The sequence below is a fragment of the Periplaneta americana genome, chromosome 7 (genome assembly GCF_040183065.1).
Source record: "Periplaneta americana isolate PAMFEO1 chromosome 7, P.americana_PAMFEO1_priV1, whole genome shotgun sequence".
Lineage (NCBI taxonomy): Eukaryota > Metazoa > Arthropoda > Insecta > Blattodea > Blattidae > Periplaneta > Periplaneta americana.
Genome location: NC_091123.1, coordinates 139,120,067 through 139,142,538, shown reverse-complemented (window position 1 = coordinate 139,142,538; position 22,472 = coordinate 139,120,067). Strand labels below are relative to the sequence as shown.

General features: G+C 35.6%; 1 protein-coding gene across 1 annotated transcript in view; it reads left to right on the top strand.

Annotated features, from left to right (window-relative positions):
• Positions 1–5,947: 5,947 nt before the first annotated feature.
• Positions 5,948–22,472, top strand: part of RanBPM (Ran-binding protein M) — a 163,172-nt gene continuing 146,647 nt past the window's right edge. The window contains exon 1 of the mRNA XM_069831372.1: positions 5,948–6,156. Within this exon, the coding sequence (XP_069687473.1) occupies positions 5,964–6,156 (193 nt within the window). The 5' untranslated portion in view covers positions 5,948–5,963. The remainder of the gene's footprint in view (positions 6,157–22,472) is intronic.

Below are 22,472 nucleotides of genomic sequence, written 5' to 3'. Positions count from 1 at the left end.
AACAGAAACTGACCAATCTATTCCCAAATGACTGCATTGCGTTGAGCATATTTACTACATTGCCAGTAACAGTCTGTTGCTGAAGAAGAGAGGTCGTTTAGCCTGTTGGCTCGTGTGAAGAAAATATTTCGCTCAACAATGTCGCAAGGGAAACTATTAAGTCTTGGCACCTTAGCTTTGGAAAGCAGTCTTGCACGAGTGTTGGACTTTCAAGAAATAATAGGCTATTTTGCAAGTCAAAAGGCAAGAAACGCTCCACTGTAGATTTCATAAAAATAATATTCTCCTAAAATGGAAGTTAGTGACTTATTGTGTGTGTCTATATTCAAAATAAGGAATAGAGAATAGAGTAGTGTGAAATACTCGTATATGTTCACTTTTGTAATGTTTATAATAAAAGTATTGTTCAGTGCTGTGCTACTTTACATATATGAGTGTCCTCAATGTATCGTTTGAAAGGGGGCTCCATAGAATCCTAGTCAGGGGGTCCATTTCGGCTCTCTACGGCCCTGGATGGCGGCAATGAACCTCCGGGTTTCTTAAAAGCCATTTGTAAATAAATAAGTAAGTAAGTAACCCACTTGCTCATACGGTATATTTCTTAGTGATTAATAAACTTAAAATAAACATACAACAAGAAAATTAGTTGTAGAAAAATGCAGAAGAAATAACCGACTTTTCAAAATATTTTAATGGCACAGATAGATGTATGTCCATTAAAATTGATAAGTATTATCCGTTTTTTTTTTCGATTAACTGTTCATCATGTGCTGTCCATTAAATGGTTAATCGAGGTTATAGTGTATTATCTGTGAATTTTAGAATGACTGTGGAAGTGAATTTTTTAGTAAGGCCCTCGCATTCCGAACCAGACATCTGATTTTTACTCCCCAACAACACGCCAATTCACAGGACAGGAGCTGTAGAATAGTTTCTAGCCCAAAGCAAATCTCTTCATTTCGATGACATCAGATTCATCCAAGATGCCATGATAAGCTGTCTGTGAACTACAAATACAGGATCACCACAAATTTTTCCAGTCCTTAGTGGATCATGCCACTCATACAGAATTAGTCATTATTTATATTTCGCATAGGACAAACGTAACTATGCCACAGCTGCAATGATACAATGTGTCCGCAAAGTCACTCCGCAGCAAGGAGAGACGCTCGATATTCTAGCGGGAAGTTTTAAGTTGGCAGCAAAGTCATTCACACTTGTTCAGTGTTGACCTTCGAGTGGAGTGAATCCCACCTCCCAACATAACTGCAGCCGCTAGCGGAGAATCTTACCTCCCAACAAAACTGCAGCCGCTAGCAGTGAATTCCACCTACCAACATAACTGCAGCCCCTAGTGTATACATCGCTGTCTCCTTGCTGCAGAGTGAGTTTGCGGACGCACTGTATCATACAATTGGACACAGGGAACGTATGAATTAAAACATATAGTCACAAGATTCTGAGTAGACATCTGACACTTTATCTGCGAGCTCGGCTGACATCAGAGTGGCAAGAGGTTGCCTCACTACAACTCACTACAAAAATGCTGTTCAAGGAGACATGTTTATCATAGCTTAGATCAGAGGTCTCCAAAAAGCATATCGTCATTCGTGCTCTCGATGCTGCCCGCCGAACACAGTGTGCTGTAGGACTAGAGAAGGGGAAGAGACACATACCTGAACAGATGGAAGCAATCAGTGGGGGATCGCGGCAACAGTCTGCTTAGGTTTACAAATAATAACATCAAAAGAATAAGAAATATCATACGTTTGTATATTATTTTGACATACTATGAAACTGGAGCCCTGTCTGCTGCTATTGACACAAGTCATTGCAAATTCAACCTCTTCTGTTCTATGGTGCCTTTTAGTGCCTGAAAAAGATCTTCTCCAGTTATATTTTGTAATTACATCTAGAAGACATTCAGACACAGTAAAATGTTCATTAACTCCTCGAATGAAAAAGGCTAGGTGAGCTTTGTCATTTCTATCTGTGCTTTCGTCCAATGCAAGTGAGTAAGCTACAAACTGGTTAATTGTAGTTTCGACTTCAGATTCAATTACATTTACAATCTTGAAATTCCTTCTCTGAACTGTAATTGAAAACAATTTAATTTTCTTAAATTTTGACTTTGTTCTGAACACAGTATTTTAGTAACGTTCTGTATGCGCGATTTTACAAATGATGCTTCTGTAAAGGGCTTCATTGATTTTCCAATATTCCAAGCTAGAACATAGCTAGCAAGAAGCTTTTTTTGTTTAACACTGAGAACACGTGTATGATTTGTGTTTGTATTTTCTTGTTTTATATTTATAAAAATATTTGTAGGCCTAAGCATTTCACCTAAAATTAAACAAAAAACTATAAGTATGTCATGCGGATCTGAGTGCAAACGCATTGTAATATGCTGATTATTATGTATAACCAACAGTTATACAGATAGCCCAAAAATAAATTATTTTCACATGTCCAACATGCCTGTAATTGTATGATATTCTTTGTGAAGAGTCGAGTATTGTCATCTCATGTTGAATTTTAACACATCCTTAAGAATTTTCGAACAAATTAAGCATTTCACATTCTTCCCACTAACACAAAATATTTCTCTTCCCTTTCATCCTTGAATGTACTACGTCCATGATTAGAAGACATTGTGAAACAGTGGAATACGCCGACCAACACAGTGATAATGGCAGTCCGCCACTGCTCTTCGTTTGCACATAAACATTCAGTACAGTACAGGTGGGGATGGGTGAGGCGGAGCGTGCTCATTACATACTGGCTTCGGTTCCGTTCAGGGGCTTACTCGCGAGTACGGTTTTGGAGACGTCTGGCTTAGATAATACACTATTATACAGTGTGGTCACGTCACGCGTGATCTGAAGAACCCAGGCAGGAGCAAGCCTGCAGAGTGCGAGGTAAAACGCAGAATTTTAGATCCGTAATCTCCGGTGTATTGCACTCATATAACCTTCATTAATTAATGGCATGCACACAATCAGCATTTTATTTCACTGACCTGTGTTACAGTAGTTGCTGAAAGTGATGTCCATTAGAATTCAGACATTCCCGACATCTTTTGATGAAATTTGAATTCACACGCAAAAGTTCTTCTTTTGTTATCCTTCTAATTTCTGTTCTTAAATTGTCTTTGAAGCTGTGTTGGAAAGAGTGCGTGAAGAAAGAATGGTGCTGAAACTGATCAGGAAGAGGAAAAGGAATTGGTTGGGTTACTGGCTAAGAAGAAACTGCCTACTGAACGATACACTGGAAGGAATTGTGTACGGAAGAAGAGTTCAGGGTAGAAGAAGATATCAGATGATAGACAACATTACGATATATGGACCATATGAGCAAACAAAGAGGAAGGCAGAAAATAGGAAAGATTGGAGAAAGCTGGGTTTGCAGTGAAAGACCTGCTCTTGGGCAGAACACTAAATGAATGAATGAATATTGTCTTTCAGTTCATTGATGGTGTGTGGGCTATTTTTGTAGACTATTTTTTTTTTAGGGTTCACCACAGATAATAATTGCACACTGCAAGAAAGAAAGATGCACACACTTTACACATCATACCTAATATATTTCAGTCTTTCTATTAATGTAATGTGTACAACTGCCATAGTTTTCATGTAGATAGGAGAAAAGGGTAGCATTAGTATTCAAGACAATTTTCACGTATACTTTATGAAGAATAACAGAGAACACAAAGCATATTCATGATCATCATCGTCATGATCATGATCATGATCATGATCATCATCATCATCATCATCATCATCATCATCATCATCATCATCAACAACAGAATTGAGCTTCAAGGGCATGTTCTAGTCTCAAGAGAATATTCATTGGTACCGGTAATAAAATGATTGTGCCCACAACAGTCCTGTTACCCTCTTGAGATTGTTTGGTGACATATTATGTTCCCTCGATATATTACCAGCATTTTTTTTTACTTGATTATTGAAGGACGTTGTATAAACTACTGAATTATTTAGCGTCGGTGAAATTCGTGATAGCGGGATGGTATTTGGCGAGATTACCTGGTGTTCGTCTTATGGTTGGGGAAAACCTAGAACAAAACCCAACCAGGTAATCAATTCAAGTGGGAATCGAACCCATGCCCAAGCACAACTCCTGAACTACGCATCATCATCATCATTACAATCATCAACAACAGGATTGAGCCTCAAAGGTGTGTTCTGGTCTCAACAGAATATTCATAATAAAATTATTGTGCCCACAACAGTTGTTACCCTCTAAGATCGTCTGATGAATAATATGCTCCCTCGATATATTACCAGCATATTTTTTTTTACTTGGTTATTTAACGATGCTGTACCAAATACTGGATTATTTAGCATCAATGGAATTGGTGATAGATGGTTTTTGGCGTGATGAGGCCGAGGATTTGCCATGGATTACCTGACATTCGCCATATGGTTGGGGAAACCTAGTAAAAAAACCTAACCAGGTGATCAGCCCAAGTGGGAATCGAACTCGTGCCCGAACGCAACTCCTGAGCTATGTCGGTGGCCTCTTACTGGCATATCACAGGGTAAGATTATGGCTGGGGCTGACATCTTTAGATTTCATCATCACAGCCTTCTCCTATATTTTTCCCTGCCAGAAGGCTTGTCTCTTCCGCTCACAAGCAAACATTCTGATGGGGCAGATAATAAAGTTAATTTTTTTTCTTCCACCATGTTAATAATGTCAAAAGAAGTGCTTATACAAATTTTGGCCATTCGATCGCAATTATGGGAGCCGTAAAAAAATAAGTTCGCCAGGAGCCGTTAACTGAAAGAAAATACAATTTCATTGGAAAAATTTATTGGAACAGACACAGCAATTTTAATGTTGAGCTGTTTTTCAATATGTTCCCCACCGGAATTAAGACATTTGTCATATCATGGGGTCGACAGAGAGGTGCAGATGGCTGTCAAATGCTGGTTCCGATCCCAGGCGGCTGACTTCTACGACACAAGGATACAAAAATTGAGCCCATGGTATGACAAATGTCTCAATTCCAGTGCAGGATATGTTGACAAAGAGCCCAACAATTGCTGTATATGTTTCAATAAATCTTTCCATGCAATTGTGATTTTTTTTCTATAAACTGCCCTAGAGAAAATCACTTTCTGGACGACCTCGTAATTGCGGTCGAGTGGCCAAAATTTGTATAAGCACGCATTTTGACATTAAGAAGAAAGAAAAGAAAAGAAGAGGAAAAAATTTTAACTTTTTTATCTGCCTCCATCAGAATGTTTGCTTGTCAGTGACCATGACGACTTTACTTTTGTGCCCGAGATGGGTTTTGCTTAAAATTATTATTTCTCTAAGTTAAACAGAAGTGCAGAAGCAATTGACGAATTATCGAAATAGTATATATTGGTTATTTAAAATAAATATTGGCATTTTATTTCTCTAAATTAAGTATGACTGGAGGAGCACGTGGGCAATCATCGAAATTATGGTTAACAGATAGGAGGTAACAATTTAGAATGTTTCAAATTGAATCTATGTCAAATTCAGATTACCATTATAACCAAAAGAGAAATATTATACAGGTGAAGAACGTTAAGTTTTATTATTTCTGGCGTAAAATCGGTCGGGGCGTATGTTTGAAGTGAAATACTGTAATTTTGAATGATGCTCTGCCAAGGAGATTTTTTTGGCCAACATTTGGGTGGAGAGTTTAGGTACCGTGTGGGCACTAAATACGGGTGGTCGTTCACAGCGATGTCAAATGTAAAATAAACAGAAGAGTGGGACGCAATGAATTATACCTTATTCTGAAACCGAATTAGCTTGACAACAATGATAACTACTCAAATTCCGCCATCAAATTGTATTGTCATTAAGCTTGTAGTTTCCATGGAAACCTGTACCCTGCCATCTTTTAGGTACATTTTAAATTACAGTAGTGACGTATACATCCGGGACTCCGAATATTAAAAATGGCCGCCGTCAGCAATGGACGGAGTGTGATGGATCCGCAAGTAGCAACGCAGAATGCAGTGGTGGATCGGTTGAAGTTATTACATCCAATGGTTAACGAAGAAGAAACGCCATTACCAAGATCCTGGAGTCCCAAGGATAAATATAACTATATAGGATTGTCGCAGAATAACCTGAGAGTCCACTATAAAGGTAAGTTAGATCGAATCTTGGTTATGGATTTAGTGAGGATGTCGTAGTGGCACATGAATAGCTTTAAAGACAGATACATTGAAATCAGTATTGACCTTAACTTTTGTGGCATCTCTTGGAGTAATTGTAGCTTTAAATAAGTATATGTACGGGCTACATCATAATACTACACTGTCATCGACCACTGTGAAGGCAACTGGCAAGGTCTCCAAACAAAGAAATCAGCTGATCGGTTTGTCATGACGTAAGTGGAAGACCTCTGCATTGGCCTCGAAATTGCAAATGCGCAGTGAAGAGTTTATTGTTTATGTTTATTTACTATGTGGAATAAAATAAATACATTTTGAAACTATATAGAAATATCTGTTCACATTTTTTAAAAGTTAGTAGGCCTAGGCCTATGCCTCGACAAACCGTAGAGTTCAGCATGTTACTTTTGCAAAGTCGAGTTCTTTACCATTTTATTCTTTTAGAGTCGCGGATATTAGATACGAAGTAATTTGTATGCACATTTCTAATAGTTAAATATTATGGAAAGGAAATTTGATCAATTTTTTTTAATGTGTTATATTTGATTTTCATATCAATGACCTTATCACAACCACATTTGATTTTCATATCAATGACCTTATCACAACCAGGCCTTTTATTACTAGCAGATCCAAAAGCCAGAAAATAAATGTGAAAATCAACTAATTTTTATTAACAAGAAGAGTTAATGTATTTATGGTTAATTGCCATAGGTGCAAAGTGTCATAATTTTAAATTAGTATCATTTAGCCAACACTTTTTTTAAATTAACATACACGAGAATCTACATTGCTTAAAATATTATGTTTCAATATTCAGCATAAATAATTTTTTCGCTATTGTCGAAACTCATTAATGATATAACTAGTTCTAGTCATCTTAATAAGTATCTGGTTATTAATGAGTTGAAGCTTTAACTATGTGTTGGGCTACATTTCATTTTGCATGCAGACAGTTTATATAATATCAACTAAACTTGCATTTAGCAGTTCTTGGGACACAATGTGATAGTTATTTTGAGAGTTGAGAATGCTACGGTATTTATGCTCGCCACATACGTATTCGAAAACACTAACGAGGAAATAAACACACTTCTTGCACAATTTTAAGCATAATTGTCACGGTACCGTAACATTGCAACTCTTGTTAGTTTGGCAGTCACTGAACATGGATTTGTTTATCAGTATATGAAATAGAAAACACTTTTTTAAAAACTAGATTAATGTTATTGATTATTTAAAGGTCATTATACTCGTTCAGTACACATCATCTTATGTCTCCCGTGTTTTCTTTCCTTTGTTCACAAAGCATTGCTAATCTAATCACACAAGCTTATAGTTTACAGTTGCGAAACAATTGACTTTACCGTGGTGGTTTAGTCAGCAATAGCTTTTTGCCAGTTACGGGTGGTGTTAGACCCTGATAGACGAAGCTTTTGTTGACCAGGTTTTCGTGGAGTACTTCGGTTTCCTCTACTATCTTCATTTGACAATTGCAGCATTGTTGTATATTCCCACTGTCGCTGTAGTGAGTTTATAAGAAACATTATAACGATACAGCATTTTGTTCCAAAGTTTAACCAAAGTAGATTTTTTTAAGCTTTTAAAAAATTTCAATTATAAATAACTTTATACTTTTTATTTTTAGAAGTTCATTTGTCTAGCGAGCTCCTCCAAATTATTCTTGTCACATTTCTGTATTGATGATCTGTTGTTCAGAAATCTTAAATTAGATTTAAAAGTTTAATGAATAAAAATTGTTAGATCTACAGTATTTGAAGTGACAGGATTCGAATGGTTTTCTGTAGCCTACTTACCATATCTATGTATACAGTATGTATGTATGTCTTAATTCTGTATCGTACTTGTCTTCTTTAGGAATTATACTCTTCAAGAAATCTTTCACTTTGCTTCTGATACAGTACCGTATTTTATAAGTTAATGATAAGGAAATAGCAATTTAGCAATAAAATGTTTATTATAAGCATGGCATGCTACTTTAAGTGCGTATCTTATTTCGCTGCATTAGTATTATAAATAGCTTTATTTATTTTGATGTCTCTGCACAGTTATCTTGTGTGTTTAACTTACATGTTATTACATAGAGTTCCATTTTCTATACAGACTGTCTGTGCGGTGTTAGATTATTTCAGGTAGTTTAAGAATCTACAACATCACGTACTTAAGTAAATTTTATACAAGAAAATGGAAATTTTGTAACGAACATACAAGAAATTAATTAAATTCTATCTTTTCATATAGTTAGCCCTAATTGTGTCTGAAATTTCTCTTATCTTAGTTTTTTTCCTTTCATTCGCGCGAAACATCACATGTGTGCTGTTTATATGATACAGTCAGTGTTACTAGAGTTGAAGATAAGAAGAAAACAGTATATTTTCTTAGATTTTCAAATAATATTATTATTATTTATTATTTGAATATACATTTTCTTGAACCCTATTTTACCCGAAAGTACATTAGGGTTATAGTTATAGTCTGAGTTTATATTATTATAATGAGAATTCATTTGACGTGGGTAACCCAGTCTTGCTACTTAAAATTAACACTTATATATACTACAATAATTTGAATTATTTACAAGTTCTTAAATTAATTACATATAAAATTACATTGACGTGGGTAACCCAGTCTTGCTACTTAAAATTAACACTTATATATACTACAATAATTTGAATTATTTACAAGTTCTTAACAGTGGCGTATACTGGTTAAAGGGTTTGGGCTACCGCTGACCCTATTATTACACAAAATATATCTAACAATTACTTTAATTTTAATTACTATGGTAAAACTAATAATACAAAATTATTACATTATGTTATATTATAAACTTTTTCTTTTGTAATTTCCTTGGGCTACCGCCGGTAGCCCGCAAAATACGCCCCTGGTTCTTAAATATATTACATATAGATTTACACTGACACGGCTAACCCAGTCTTGCTACTTACAATTAACGATTATATATATTACAATAATTTGAATTATTTACAAGTTCTTAAATATATTACATATAAATTTACAAAATTTTTAAAGCAGGTTTTTGTAAACAAATTGAATAGTGGTTTGCCATATAGGCCTATTATATTACAAAAATGTAAATGTCCGACCAAAATAAATCTTTTGTTTTCGAACACTGGACAATGAAACAGAAGGTGATCCACAGTCTGCTCTTCCTCACAGATACATAAATAGCCATTGTCTTTATGCAATTTAAATCGTTCTAGGTAAGCCCCAAATTTCCCATGACCCGATAAAAATTGTGTTAATATAAAATCTGGTATAATTTGGTTTCTATTTAAGCGGGTGTCGACACTAGGAAAGAAGATTTCTCTCGTAACTGAACTGATTTTCAAATATAAATTTTTCTTACTTTCAGAATGTAATACCACCCATCATTTCATGAAAACTGTCTGTTTTGGAAATATTAATTGATTGATGAGGATCTTAATTATTAGGACTTCAGAAATTTTATGCAAAAATCTCATTAGTCAGCATGGTCGAAATGCAGAATCGCAATTAAAAGATCGGAGTTTTTTCACTCATCACAGACGAGCAGACGAGTCCTTTTTTTCAAGTCCTGTTAATTACCATAATACAATTAATATTATCAAATGATATTTTTCTGTAATTTCGGTAAATTATGCGATGATATTTACATATATGATGATGTAACAGGCCTCACTACCTAATACATGGCAGGGTGATGATATTTATTGATTATTTCCAGTATTTATTATTATATAGAGTGTCAGTTGGGAGATCAGAGGGAAAAAGACCTTTGGGGAGCCTGAGATGTAGATGGGAGGATAATATTAAAATGGATTTGAGGGAGGTGGGATATGATGATAGAGAGTGGATTAATCTTGCACAGGATAGGGACCGATGGCGGGCTTATGTGAGGGCAACAATGAATCTGCAGGTTCCTTGAAAGCCATTTGTAAGTAAGTATTTATTACCTAAAATGATCATACCATCTTAAGACATATCACATTTGCTAACATACCAGATACACATTCCCTAAAAGTTTGCCTAAAAATTGGAGTATTCTTGTATAAATGCTACAGGGTCGTTAATATGTATAGTTGCTGTAGCATATGACCTGGCTCTCAAGGTATCAGCCACTAAAATGCTGCAGAAATGGATTGTGAAACCTACCTTACAGATCTTGTGACGCCCTTCTGCTCATATACATGCTTGATAAAGTGAGATTTTGTTGTCACTCACCTGTCTAAGCTGATCAACTGAAATTCTTCTTTTTTCATGCTCATTATTAGCCTAGAGTTCCTGTAATGTGTGCGGATTCGTGCAATGCCTTTCAAAACTACCCCATAATGGAGAAAGAAAGGAAAAATGGAAAAAAAAAGAGACTAAAACAAAGGAAAAGAAGAAATAAAGAAATCAAGAAATGTAGGAAGAAAAGATGAACGAAAAAAAAAATAAAAGAAGAAATAGAGAAATCAGGAAATGTAGTAAGGAAGTGTAAAGGAAAAGAAGAAATAGAGAGCAATCAAGAAAGGAAGAAAAAAAGAAAAGAAGAAATAATGAAATAAAGAAATGGAGATTAGAATTCAAGGAAAGTACATAGCGTGCGAAAGAACATGTAATGTAACTATGGGCCAGAGCACTGTCATTTTCCCAGGACGGATATGCTATGTAGTGCAGCAGCTATATATTTTAATGACTGTATAGGCCTATCATCTGTTTGTCTATGTGGAAGACGTGAATATGTTAGAAGAAAATCCACAATCTATTAGGGAAAACACTGGAATTTTACTTGAAGCAAGTAAAGAGATAGGTTTGGAAGTAAATCCCGAAAAGACATAGTATATGATTATGTCTCGTGACCAGAATATAGTACGAAATGGAATATAAAAATTGGAAATTTATACTTTGAAAAGGTGAAAAAATTAAAATATCTTTGAGCAACATTAACAAATATAAATGACACTCGGGAGGAAATTAAATGCAGAATAAATACGGGAAATTATTATTATTCAGTTGAGAAGGTTTTGTCATCTAGTCTGCCCCCAAAAAAGCTGAAAGTTAAAATTTATAAAACAGTTATATTACCTACCGATTGTTCTGTATGGTTGTGAAACTTGGACTCTCACTTTGAGAGAGGAACAGAGATTAAGGATATTTGAGAATAAGGTGCTTAGGAAAATATTTAGGGCTAAGAGGGATGAAGTTACAGGAGAATGGAGAAAGTTACACATCGCAGAACTGCACACATTGTGTTCTTCACCTGACTTAATTAAGAACATTAAATCCAGACATTTGAGATGGGCAGAGCATGTAGCACATATGGGCGAATCCAGAAATGCATACACTGTAGAGTATTAATTAGGAGGCCGGAGTGAAAAAGACCTTTGGGAGAGACATAGACATAAATGGGAGAATAATGTATTTGTGGGAGGTGGGATATGGTGGTAGGGACTGGATTAATCTTGCTCAGGATAGGGACCGATGGCAGGCTTATGTGAGGGCTGCAATGAACCTCCAAGTTCTCTAAAAGCCATAAGTACTGGTATGCTTAAGAATTCTTTTGGTATAAGTCTCCTTTTCTGTAGGCCTGTGCAATTCCCTTGTGACTTCGTGAATAGAATTATTAAAAAGAATGGGTGAAAGGAGACATGCTTGTTATACTCCTTGCTATTGTTTTGTGGCCCCTGCTAATTATGTACTACTTCACTTTCACTTTGATGTTTGTGCTATAGTGCAGTCTTTGTATGGTGTTGTGATATGTGGAAGTACACATTCTTGTTACTGATCATATTTTGGACAACCTGTAAAATATAATTAAATATGTGAATTCATATGGCTTCAGTATTTGATTGGTTCTTTAGGGTCATTCATTCTCATTGTTCTTTCTGGCCTTTCATTGTGTAGTGCAATAGTACGTTTTAAACTGTGAATATTTTTTACATTTAGGATGGTTTCATCGGGGCTTGTAAGTTGGTTTTCAGAATGCCATTTGTACCCCTTGTATTGTCTATTTACAACCTGAAATTCATGTTTAAACATTAATAAATAGGTATATGGCACGACATCCTATGGAGGACCAAGGCCGACTGTTGGGAGAGGTGAACGATCATCCGACTAGTATGGGGATAGCTTATGGTCCAAAGTGTTATAAATTGAAATTACATTTATATTTTTTATTTATTCTTTATTTATTAAAAAGAATATATAGGCTAGCTTACTTAAAAGAAAGTTTTATAAAAGAAAGTAGGTAGTAAGTTTTGTCGTGAACATAAAATAACCAACTTTTGGATAAATTAAACCTACTTGAGGTTTTCTGGAAACATATTCCTTGATGCTTCGTACATGGTTTTGAAATGTACTGAATGACAGGAAATGAATTTGGTAATTCTCTAAAAGAACTACACCGAAAGAGGCACATCTGCCTTTGCTCCCTTCTTGTTAAACATACAGGAAGTTCAGGATGCAATACTAGGGAAACGGAATAGTAATTCGTCCTGGGCCTCTCGCATGTTATATTGGTATTTAGTAGTGAAGATTAAGAGAGCTGTACCTCCTTTGATGTTTTTCTGGAGAATTAATTTGAATTGTATTACATTGTTGTCAGTTTGGTCAACTATCCGAAGACAAGTTGGAGCCTCATAAGTGACACCAATAAGGTATCACTCACGAGGTAACTAAGCTATGAGATAATGGGGTAGAGTGGCCAGTTCCTTTCCCTCTTCATTTCATATATCATTGACTAGTAACATTTTTCATCAAACCACCATTTTGGGTTTGAAGCAGCAGCTTGATATTGACACTTTGTAGATGTTGTATGATTATTCTTATATATTTCTATTTATTGATGAGGAAGATAATATAATTTATCTAATATAATTAGTATATTTGACTTCCAATCAAAAAGTTTGTATAAACAAGATAAATAATTTTATTAACAAGATATTCTATTATAATAATTATAACATTTTCAACAATTATTATAATAATAGCGACAATGTTATCACTATCAGATTTAAAATGTATACAAACAATTATTGTGCTTCCTCTGACACCTGTCAAGTGAGATGTACTGCCTGGTAATAGATATGCACAGTACATATCAACAAGAACTTCAATCAGAGGTGTTTTGACATACAAAAAATACATGGGTCATTCAATAATTAGTGGCAACATTTGAATTAACAATAGAGAAAACATTTTTGGAACAGTCACATTGTTGCAGTGCTCAGAAGTAACCTCCTCGAACACGAAGAAGCCGCCTCCACACATCAGGGAGACTGTGGATGCCATCCACATAGTCTTTTTGTATTAATCTTCGAACAGACTGCTTTACTGCTGCTATAGTTGCCTGTCTGGTTCTAAAGCGAACTCCTCTAAGTGATAATTTCATTTTTGCGAAAAGGTCAAAATCACATGGGCTTATATCTGGGGAGTATGGAGGATGCTCCAGAATTTCCCAGTTCCATTTTCGAAGTAAATTAACCAAAGGAGCAGCTATGTGAGAGCGATCACCATTATGTAGCACAATAGGATGAGAATTTGGGAGATTTGGACGTTTACTGCACACAGCTAGTTGTTTGGTGTTCCAGAAAGTAACTATAATATGCACCATTCACATGATTTCCCGCAGGAACTGAATGAGTGACAAAGATACCATCAAAATCATAAGCAACAATGAACATGACTTTAAGTGGATCGTGTTCTTGCCGATATTTTTTTGGTCGTGGGGAATTGTTGTGCTGCCACTCATTTGATTGTCTCTTCAATTTGGTTGGTAGCATCGAACTCAGGTTTCATCTAAAGTTATGATACGTCGAAGAAAACGTTCGCCTTCACGTCCATAGTGTTCTAAGTCCATAGCAATCTCGCTGTTTCCATTCTCTGCCACATGTTTTACTCTTTAAGATTGTGTGGAACCCACTGAGCACAGATTTTCCTCAAATTTAACTTCTTAAGTATGTGAAGACTCATAGAAGGTGCAATTCCAACTTCCCTCGCTAGTTCAATGCAAGTCCAACAACAGTGTTCTTCCAGCAGTGCTCTTACATCATCCACATGCACATCATCACTTGCTGATTATGATCTGCCAGCTCCACATTTTTTATGAACATCTTTTCCACTCACAGCACCCACCTAGCCACAGTACGATATTGTGAAGTCTCTCTACCACAAGCTTCCAGTAATGGCATTGTCGAGCATTCTTACCTCTTGCAATCTGAATTTTAATGAAGCACCTTTGTTCATATTTGCTAAACAATTTAGAGCACTACAGATAAGTCTACAAATTGAACTCACTACAAATATCTTATAAATGAGATTGTCTTCAAACTCACAGATAACACACATCAGATGCTCTTCTTTCTCATTGTTATCACTTGTATCATTTACCGCTGATAGCGCCACATACAAACATTGTTGCCATTAATTATTGAATGACCCATGTATAAACAGCTGAGTTTTTCAGTAGTGTTATTTGCCGCTTGAATCGCTAGCTGTATGTGCACACATGTCTATCCTCAATATAGGTCTATCTGGCAGAAAAAGTGGCGAATTTTCCTTACTGTGCTCATACCTTGTACGCAATAAATTGATGACTTGTTTATACTTACTTATAAATTGAATTAATCTGCATGCTGTGTCACTATAGTATATTGAATGACATCTGCGAGTTAAAGCATCATTAAATACTACTGCTACCAGTACAAGTAGGGGGAAGAAAGACACTCTTTCAGCTTTCCCAATAACGGGACTGCCTTATTGTACAAAGCATAACACACAGAGTGAAAACAAAAACAGACCACAAAAGAGAATTGTGGGGAACGAACAAGAAAGGGAAATTAAGTACAGGAAGAATAAGAGCATACATATAACAGACCTAAAGATAATAAACAAACAGATTAGACGTTCAAACAAAAGTTCTTCCTCCTTAGGAAACAAAGTACAGGTGGTATTTTAAAATGGCAAGTGATCCTCTGATGGCAGTAAGGGAAACATCACGAATGAATTCGTTGTTCAGCTGGAACTTCTTGCAGAAAGTGACAAAGAGGCGAGGTATTGTGCCCCTAGCGCCCAACTACTTCAATGGAGGTTAGGTGATATTTCTCCTAATAGAATGGAACTGTGGGCTCATAAATCCTGCATTTTTCTGCGTGGACTTCAGCGGGCTGTTGTTCCTGTGCCTCGAACCTGATAGTCAGGTCGATAATGTAGGCGGATGTAGAGCCTGGTAGAATAGCAAGCATGTCAATTCGCTGACAGGATCCCTCTTGAGAGATGCCATGGACTTCTTTGTGTACAGTGAGACCTTTCTTCCTTAAGGCTTCTACTGATACTAAACAATTCGATCAAATAAGGATTATAATTTTGTTTTAATGTTTTTTTAAGGATTCTGCATATTGCCATTGCTGCTGGGATGATGGAGTGATCATGTTTATTAATACGTTAAGTAGTTCTAGTACTGAATTCTAGTATGGGTAGTAAGAACTGCACAGTTTGCTCAGTGGTTTAAGTTCATTGCATGATCATTCTTTGTACTTAGTACACAGTTGAGTGAGATGTTCCAATTTTGTTTAAATATTTAGTCAAGGCAATTGTGTTAGAAATTGAGTCGAAATGATGTGTCACTGCTTCTCCATGGAGTATGTCTGAGATGATAGTCTGATCAATTGATCACTGAAAATATTTTCACACAATTATTCTGTAGCTGAAGTTCGTGGTCATTGTTAGTTCCTGAGTTGTGTTGTTCAGTGCAATGAATTTTTCTGGTTGAGAGAGGTGTTGAAATTTTGTATCGTGTTATTGCACATCCTTTCTTGGTTGGCAGTTTCATTCATAATTCGCGGGTGCTCATGTAAAGGGAGTTAAGTCAAATTGCAAGGTATGTAAACTTCTCTCCTTTGGTACTGAACAAAATCCCTTTGTCACAAAATACGGAGCACTGTAACTGCATCATAGATGGAAGAATGACTTAACCCCTTTAACACAAAAGAAAAGTAATTGTGGATAGTTCAAATCTGTACTTATTTCAGTTTAGCCAAATCATACTTAACCCCCTTTACACGAGCACCCGCGAATTATGCCATAATGTGCCAGGAACTATCGAAATGCGTATTGTTCTTCTACCTGTGAAGACATTTTTTTATTTTGCAGCATTCAGTCCGAGCTGGAGACCAGTGTAAGATTTATCTATGCCGACTCTTGCCTCCCATTTCTTTTCTTGTGATCATACCATTTAACAGACACGGGAAAACAGGACTCAAATAAGCCAGCATGCTTCACGATGTTCATTCAATATGATGGTGTCAGTATAATAAATCCCTTGTTGGCACTGCGGGCAATATCACTGTGCTTCGGTGAATGTCTTGCATTTATTCATCCCTCTAAGCATTCTACTTTTTAAGGTGTTTCAAATGCTGATGAAGCAGCTCTATGGTATCTTGTAAATTGTCATTCCTAATTGTTTTCTTGTTATATGTAGTCAGATTTCGTAGTTACTAATTTATGCTCTGTACTTGTTTTCCGAAGGCCACGTTTATAATAAAATATTTCAGTGGTGTTACGAAATAGCTTATATTTAGTTTGTCTTCTAATTTACGAACTGTACTGTATTCAGAATTAGGCGTTTAAGTATTCCACTATGGATAAATATATAATAGGATGCAAAACTGCGGTCAGCACCATCTGGCGGCGGGGGGCTGAAATAAGATGATCAGCGCCCAATGTTGTAGGTGGTGAACATTAGAACTACGTGTTGGGTACACTACCCAGAGTTCTCTATTTATCCGTTCGAGATATTGCTCGAGGAGACGAGATGGCAGACAGAAACTTGCTAATAAGTGAACATAAAGTGATATGTGTGTGTATAAGCAGTGTATGTTAAACAATGATGTTTATGGACGTTGTAAAAATAGTGTTGTTGAATGTATTGTATAGTAATAGTAATATAATAAATTGAACTATCTAAGTAGTTCTGGCAGACTTTTCCATTGCGCTGTACAATAAATACCCAAAGAATACAATCCCAATTATCAAACCTTTTGCTTTATTTTTTGTCTCTGTCTGGTTATATTTTAATTGGGTAGTGTAAAATAGATCGTCTCTTTTATCTTCCTGTTGGCTCCAGTAAGAATTTTCAGTAGAAGATGCTGTGAGGAATAAAAATGTAAATGTTTTATTTTAAATTGGGTTAGTTTTGAATTTCGATGAGGATGGGAGGGAATACTTTCTGCACATTTAACATTTTCGTCATCAGATGTGCTGCTAAATGCATGGAATAATTATTCTTTTCGCTACTCGGTGCGCTGCTAGATGTAATAACGCCCCTCCCCCCAACAGGTGGCAGCAAGATCAATTTCTACAACAGCGCCTCTAGTATGTGTTACAGGAAACTCAGTAAGTTTCGCATCCTATTATATATATTCATCCATGATTCCACCATGTGCCTGGAACTTGACATTTCAAACGTTTCGGAACTAAATACAGGTTCTATCATCAGGGCAGAGAGGTTGGGCTCGTTACACCAGGCTAATCCAGACGACTGAGTCTGGCATAACGGCCCAACAAAGTAAGCGACCCTTCTCATCTTACCTATCTGCCCTAATGATGGAACCTGTATGTTCTGTAGTTCATAAATTTTGAAATGTCAAGTTCTAGGACACCATGGAATACCCAAAAGCACCTAATTCTGATGATAGTCACCATGAAAGCCTAAAAACTCTCATACAGTAGAACCTCTGTTATCCGTGGTAATGAAGAGGATGAACTGAATGTTAATCGAAAAAATCAGATAATCTCTACATTAAGAGATTTTCATAAATTAAGTGCACAATGCTTACAGCTTCGTAATTTCCTCCGTGATCTTGTGTTTAACATGCTAGGTAGTCGATCATCAGGCATTCAATAATTTAAGTCTAGTTGGCAACAGTGGGATTTTGAAGGTCAGGGAATCTTCTTGTGATGGCTGTCTGAGAACAGATGGGAATAGTAGAGGTCTCATGTTGTAGATTTACATACAAAAAATTGTATAACTCTTGACTTGTTCCGCACTTTAAAGCTTTAAGGCTAATGTAAGACCTATGGAATACAATAAAATTAAATAAAAAAAAGATACTTGTTTTCTATTAAATCGCACATAGTTGTAATGCCAATCTCGTATTCTGTTGCAAGATGAGCCACAGTTTTTCTTCTCTCAATATGGCCACTTGAACAGTAGGATAAGCTGTAAAAGTTTCATTGTTCTACTCCCAACAGTTTTAGAGAAAAAGGTACAATAAATAAGACTGTGGTGCACACTTAGAAAGAAGGAAGCTGGCAAGAGATTAGAAATCAGAAGATAAGAAACAAACACAATTAAATCCTGGTATTCATTTCTATAGTGTGAACATGCAAGCTGTTCTTCTGTTTCCTTGTCATCGTGTATCTGCAGCGTACTACAAGACAAATCTCAAAAGTATGTAATTGTATAACTGCACAATCAAATAATAATGTACCAACTGTGGTATGAATCAGGTAGTGGAATGTCAGGTGATATTTTGTCATCAGTTCTCTGAACTTTCTGCCAGTGGTGTTATTAATTTTTAACAATTGGTTATCTCCACTAATTACAGCAAATTTCATAATTTTAATATAAAAAATAGAATTGGAATATATCAGTCCCCTAACTGTCCATTGTGCAACTCAAACCAAGAAATGGATTCGGAACACCTCAAAATCTGTGCTTCAGTGGCTGGTCATGATAATATCTTTGAAAAATATTGGAGTGCAAGAGGTCAAATGACTTTGTCAAACGCCTGGCATTAGAAAACAACAACATATAAAAAATATTAAATAAGGTAATAATCAGCTGTAAATAAAGGAAAATTACAACGCAGCATGCTATTACAGAATTGTTCCTGTTGTGAATATTCTTTACTCCCCTTCTTGACATGAGCGGTATCCAAGACGTAGCCAAGACTTCATAAAAGGTATTGCATTCCAATCAGCTGAAGACATCCTAGTGATCTTCACTGTCATGAGTTGCGAAATGTTTTCGTCAAGCAGAGAATGGCTTTTGTCTGCAGCAATGTTATTCATTAAAGAATCTTCTTCCTGTTTCCGCAAAACTCATAGTCACCACAATCATGATGATTCTTGCCACTTTTATTGATTCCAGAATTAGATTCAGGAACCAATGTCTCTTTCTTCAACCTAGTCTCTAAAATCATTCACAGTTACGGTTAGGGTGACCAGATTTATTATGATCCTGCAGGGGACATCAGCAATTGGAACTGGTCACCTTAGTGTGGCCACTTTTCAGTTTTATTAAACTTATTGTAATCCGATTAAACACAATGTGCATACATGATATACCGTTGAAAAGAGGATTTTTTCAGAGAAAATAAATGAATAAAAAAGAGTATACGAGATAATATTCTGTAGGTATTAATTATGCAAATGGTAAATGAAAGTAAACTGTTTAAAATAGATTAGTGCATATTTTGTTATTTTAAATGCATATATCCTGATTTTTAAGGGCATGCATGCATGCATATTTTACCACTTTTTAGTGCATATCGTTTGGTTCTATAATAATTATCCATCAATGTCAATGACACTGCTACCTATCAATGCCCAAATCCAGCCTTGCGGTATGACGTGAGTTACCTACCACCGCAGTTATGAATATGTATATATTTTCTACTTTCTTTTTCAGGAGTTCAAAAATAGCTTTGAGTTATAATTGCATTGCTGTATACCGCAGATATTAATGCACAGCATGTTGGACTTGATTGGTCTTGAAGTTGTGACCTCGCTTCTGATCTCTCCGTGAAGAGATGTAGGGTAAAGGTGCTTAATTCCGTGATACACCTAATCCCGTGATAAAATTTCAATTGACTGCCATGGAGTTGTGGTCTCTGAATTTTAAGTTTTTGAAATACCTAACAGATGCCAGGAGATGTCTTCTTTTCAATTCTATTGACTACCCGCCTTTCCAATAGAAGCAGTCAACTGTAGAAGCTTTTGTTCAGTGAAAGGTGGTTGACCAGTAAGTTTTTCTTTCTCTTGTGACCGCTCCTGAAGAAACATTTTATATTTGAGGTAAGGATTAATATAGCATTATAAAAATGATATATTACTGTAGATTATAGTCAGCTGAATCAATGTGTATGATTATTTAAACATTGTGAGACAATAACAATGCTACAGGAGCTTTCCCATTTTCGGACTTATTTTCATATTTCTCCTTCCTTGCTCACTCGACCAGTGATGCCAACGCTAAATTGTGAAAATTAATGTCTGTGAAAGAAAATTGTTCGTGGAAATAATAATAGAAATAAGTTATAGAAAACATCAATTATATTATAATAAAATAATAGACATTGCCTATATTTAACTTAATTACTGCTGTTGTTATGAATATAAATAATAAGAAATAATTGTGTTATAATTTAATTTATTCAATTTAATTTTGTATTGAATTTAACTTTCAGTTTATTTTGTTTATAATATATTAATATGTAATATGTATTCCTTTAGTTACACAAGTATTTTTTATGAAATTTGTCACTTAGGCCCATTTTCTATGTTGTAATTTCTTGCTTAATCCATATTAAAACAATATACCATGACTTTAATGTGTTTTTCCAAATACACGTTTGTTTTCTGAGCAGTTAATGAGGATTATTTTAGTATCAGGGAATTAGGATATCACTCACGGAATTAGGAAATCATTATCACGGAATTTGGATCCCTGTCACGGATTTAGGTGCCACTGTATAACAATGAAGAATCATATATTATATACCAAACTTGTGAAACTGTTGACACTGAATGTTGTAAAAACTATAGCTAAGGTCCAAATAACGTCATTTAGGTGTTACTTGAAAATTTTTATTACAATTTTGCCATAAATATAGACTTTATTAAATATGTCACGGAATTAGGCAACTTTACCCTATAGTGTGAGGCGATTTATTGTCCCTTTTAAGAAATATTTTATTTTCTTCCTGTACGATGGTTATAGCGTGATGATTTACTGAAGCTGAGATGCTGGAAAAGTTACGTCATTGCACATGGATTGCTGGATTTGAGATTTACCGCAAGATAATATTTGTGAACTCGTGAAAATATGATTATGTATTATGTCCCCCTCTCCCGTTTGGGATGGTGATTTCTATCACAACGAGTATGACGTGTGAATGAGCTAGTTTAATCGTGGTATTGATATACTCAATGTATGATATGATCCTCGTTATCGCTAATTTTTACCTTCCCATTTATCTTATTCGGAAGGCTGGATCACTAATCAGAAATATTGCAATCGTGCTGTAACTTTCTTATGATTGGAACAATATCGTCTGACTTTATTTAACGTAAAATCTCCAAGAACTCGCACATGTAATGGCAATGAGCATGCTGAATACCGAGAAGTGATAGTTGAAGTTCAGGTTTTAGCAGAAGACTGCTCTAAGGTTAAAATTGGCGAAAGGTGTCCTTGGTAAATAAGGAAGGACACCTGCGATGTAGACATGTGATTCCTAGCCAGTAAGATGTCATCGAGACTGAAAGAAATAATTAGACTAGCATTCAAACTGTACTTAACAGTAATTTAAAATCAGTGCCAGTGAAGATATATGGAAATAGACCCAGCAAATTATTAAATATAATTATTGAAAATAAAGAGATGAATTATAATATTAATATACGATTGGATATTTTTATCATTAAGCTTAGTTGTGTTATTGGTATCCAAAACTCGTATCAATGTTTGTGTGGATTTATCGCTAGTGAAAATAAATTATGTACTTTACCAATACGATTATCCTCTGATTGAGGTTCTGGCTGATATGTACAGTAGTGGCAATAAAAACCGGATCGACCCTTGTAGATGATTTCAGAGCCTTATTCACTCCACAGCACGACAGACTGGTAACTAAGACTTTGGTGGTTCGAATCCTGCCTGGGAAGGAAACTTTTTTTTGTTCCTTATTCAAATTTATTCCCAATACTTTTCGATTGCTGGTAAAATTCATGTTCTGGGAATAATAAGGAACAAAAAAAAGTTTCCTTCCCAGGCAGGAAAGTCTTAGTTACCAGTCTATCATGCTCTGGAGTGAACAAGGCTCTGAAATCAGCTACAAGGGTCGATCCGGTTTTTTTGCCACTACTGTACATCTATTATCTGACCAGAACGAATAGATTTGTCCTGATCAGACAGTACATCTCACTTGATATGTGTCAGAGGAAGAACAATTATTCTTTGTATACATCTGAAACCTGATTAGTGGAATATGTAGCTAATCG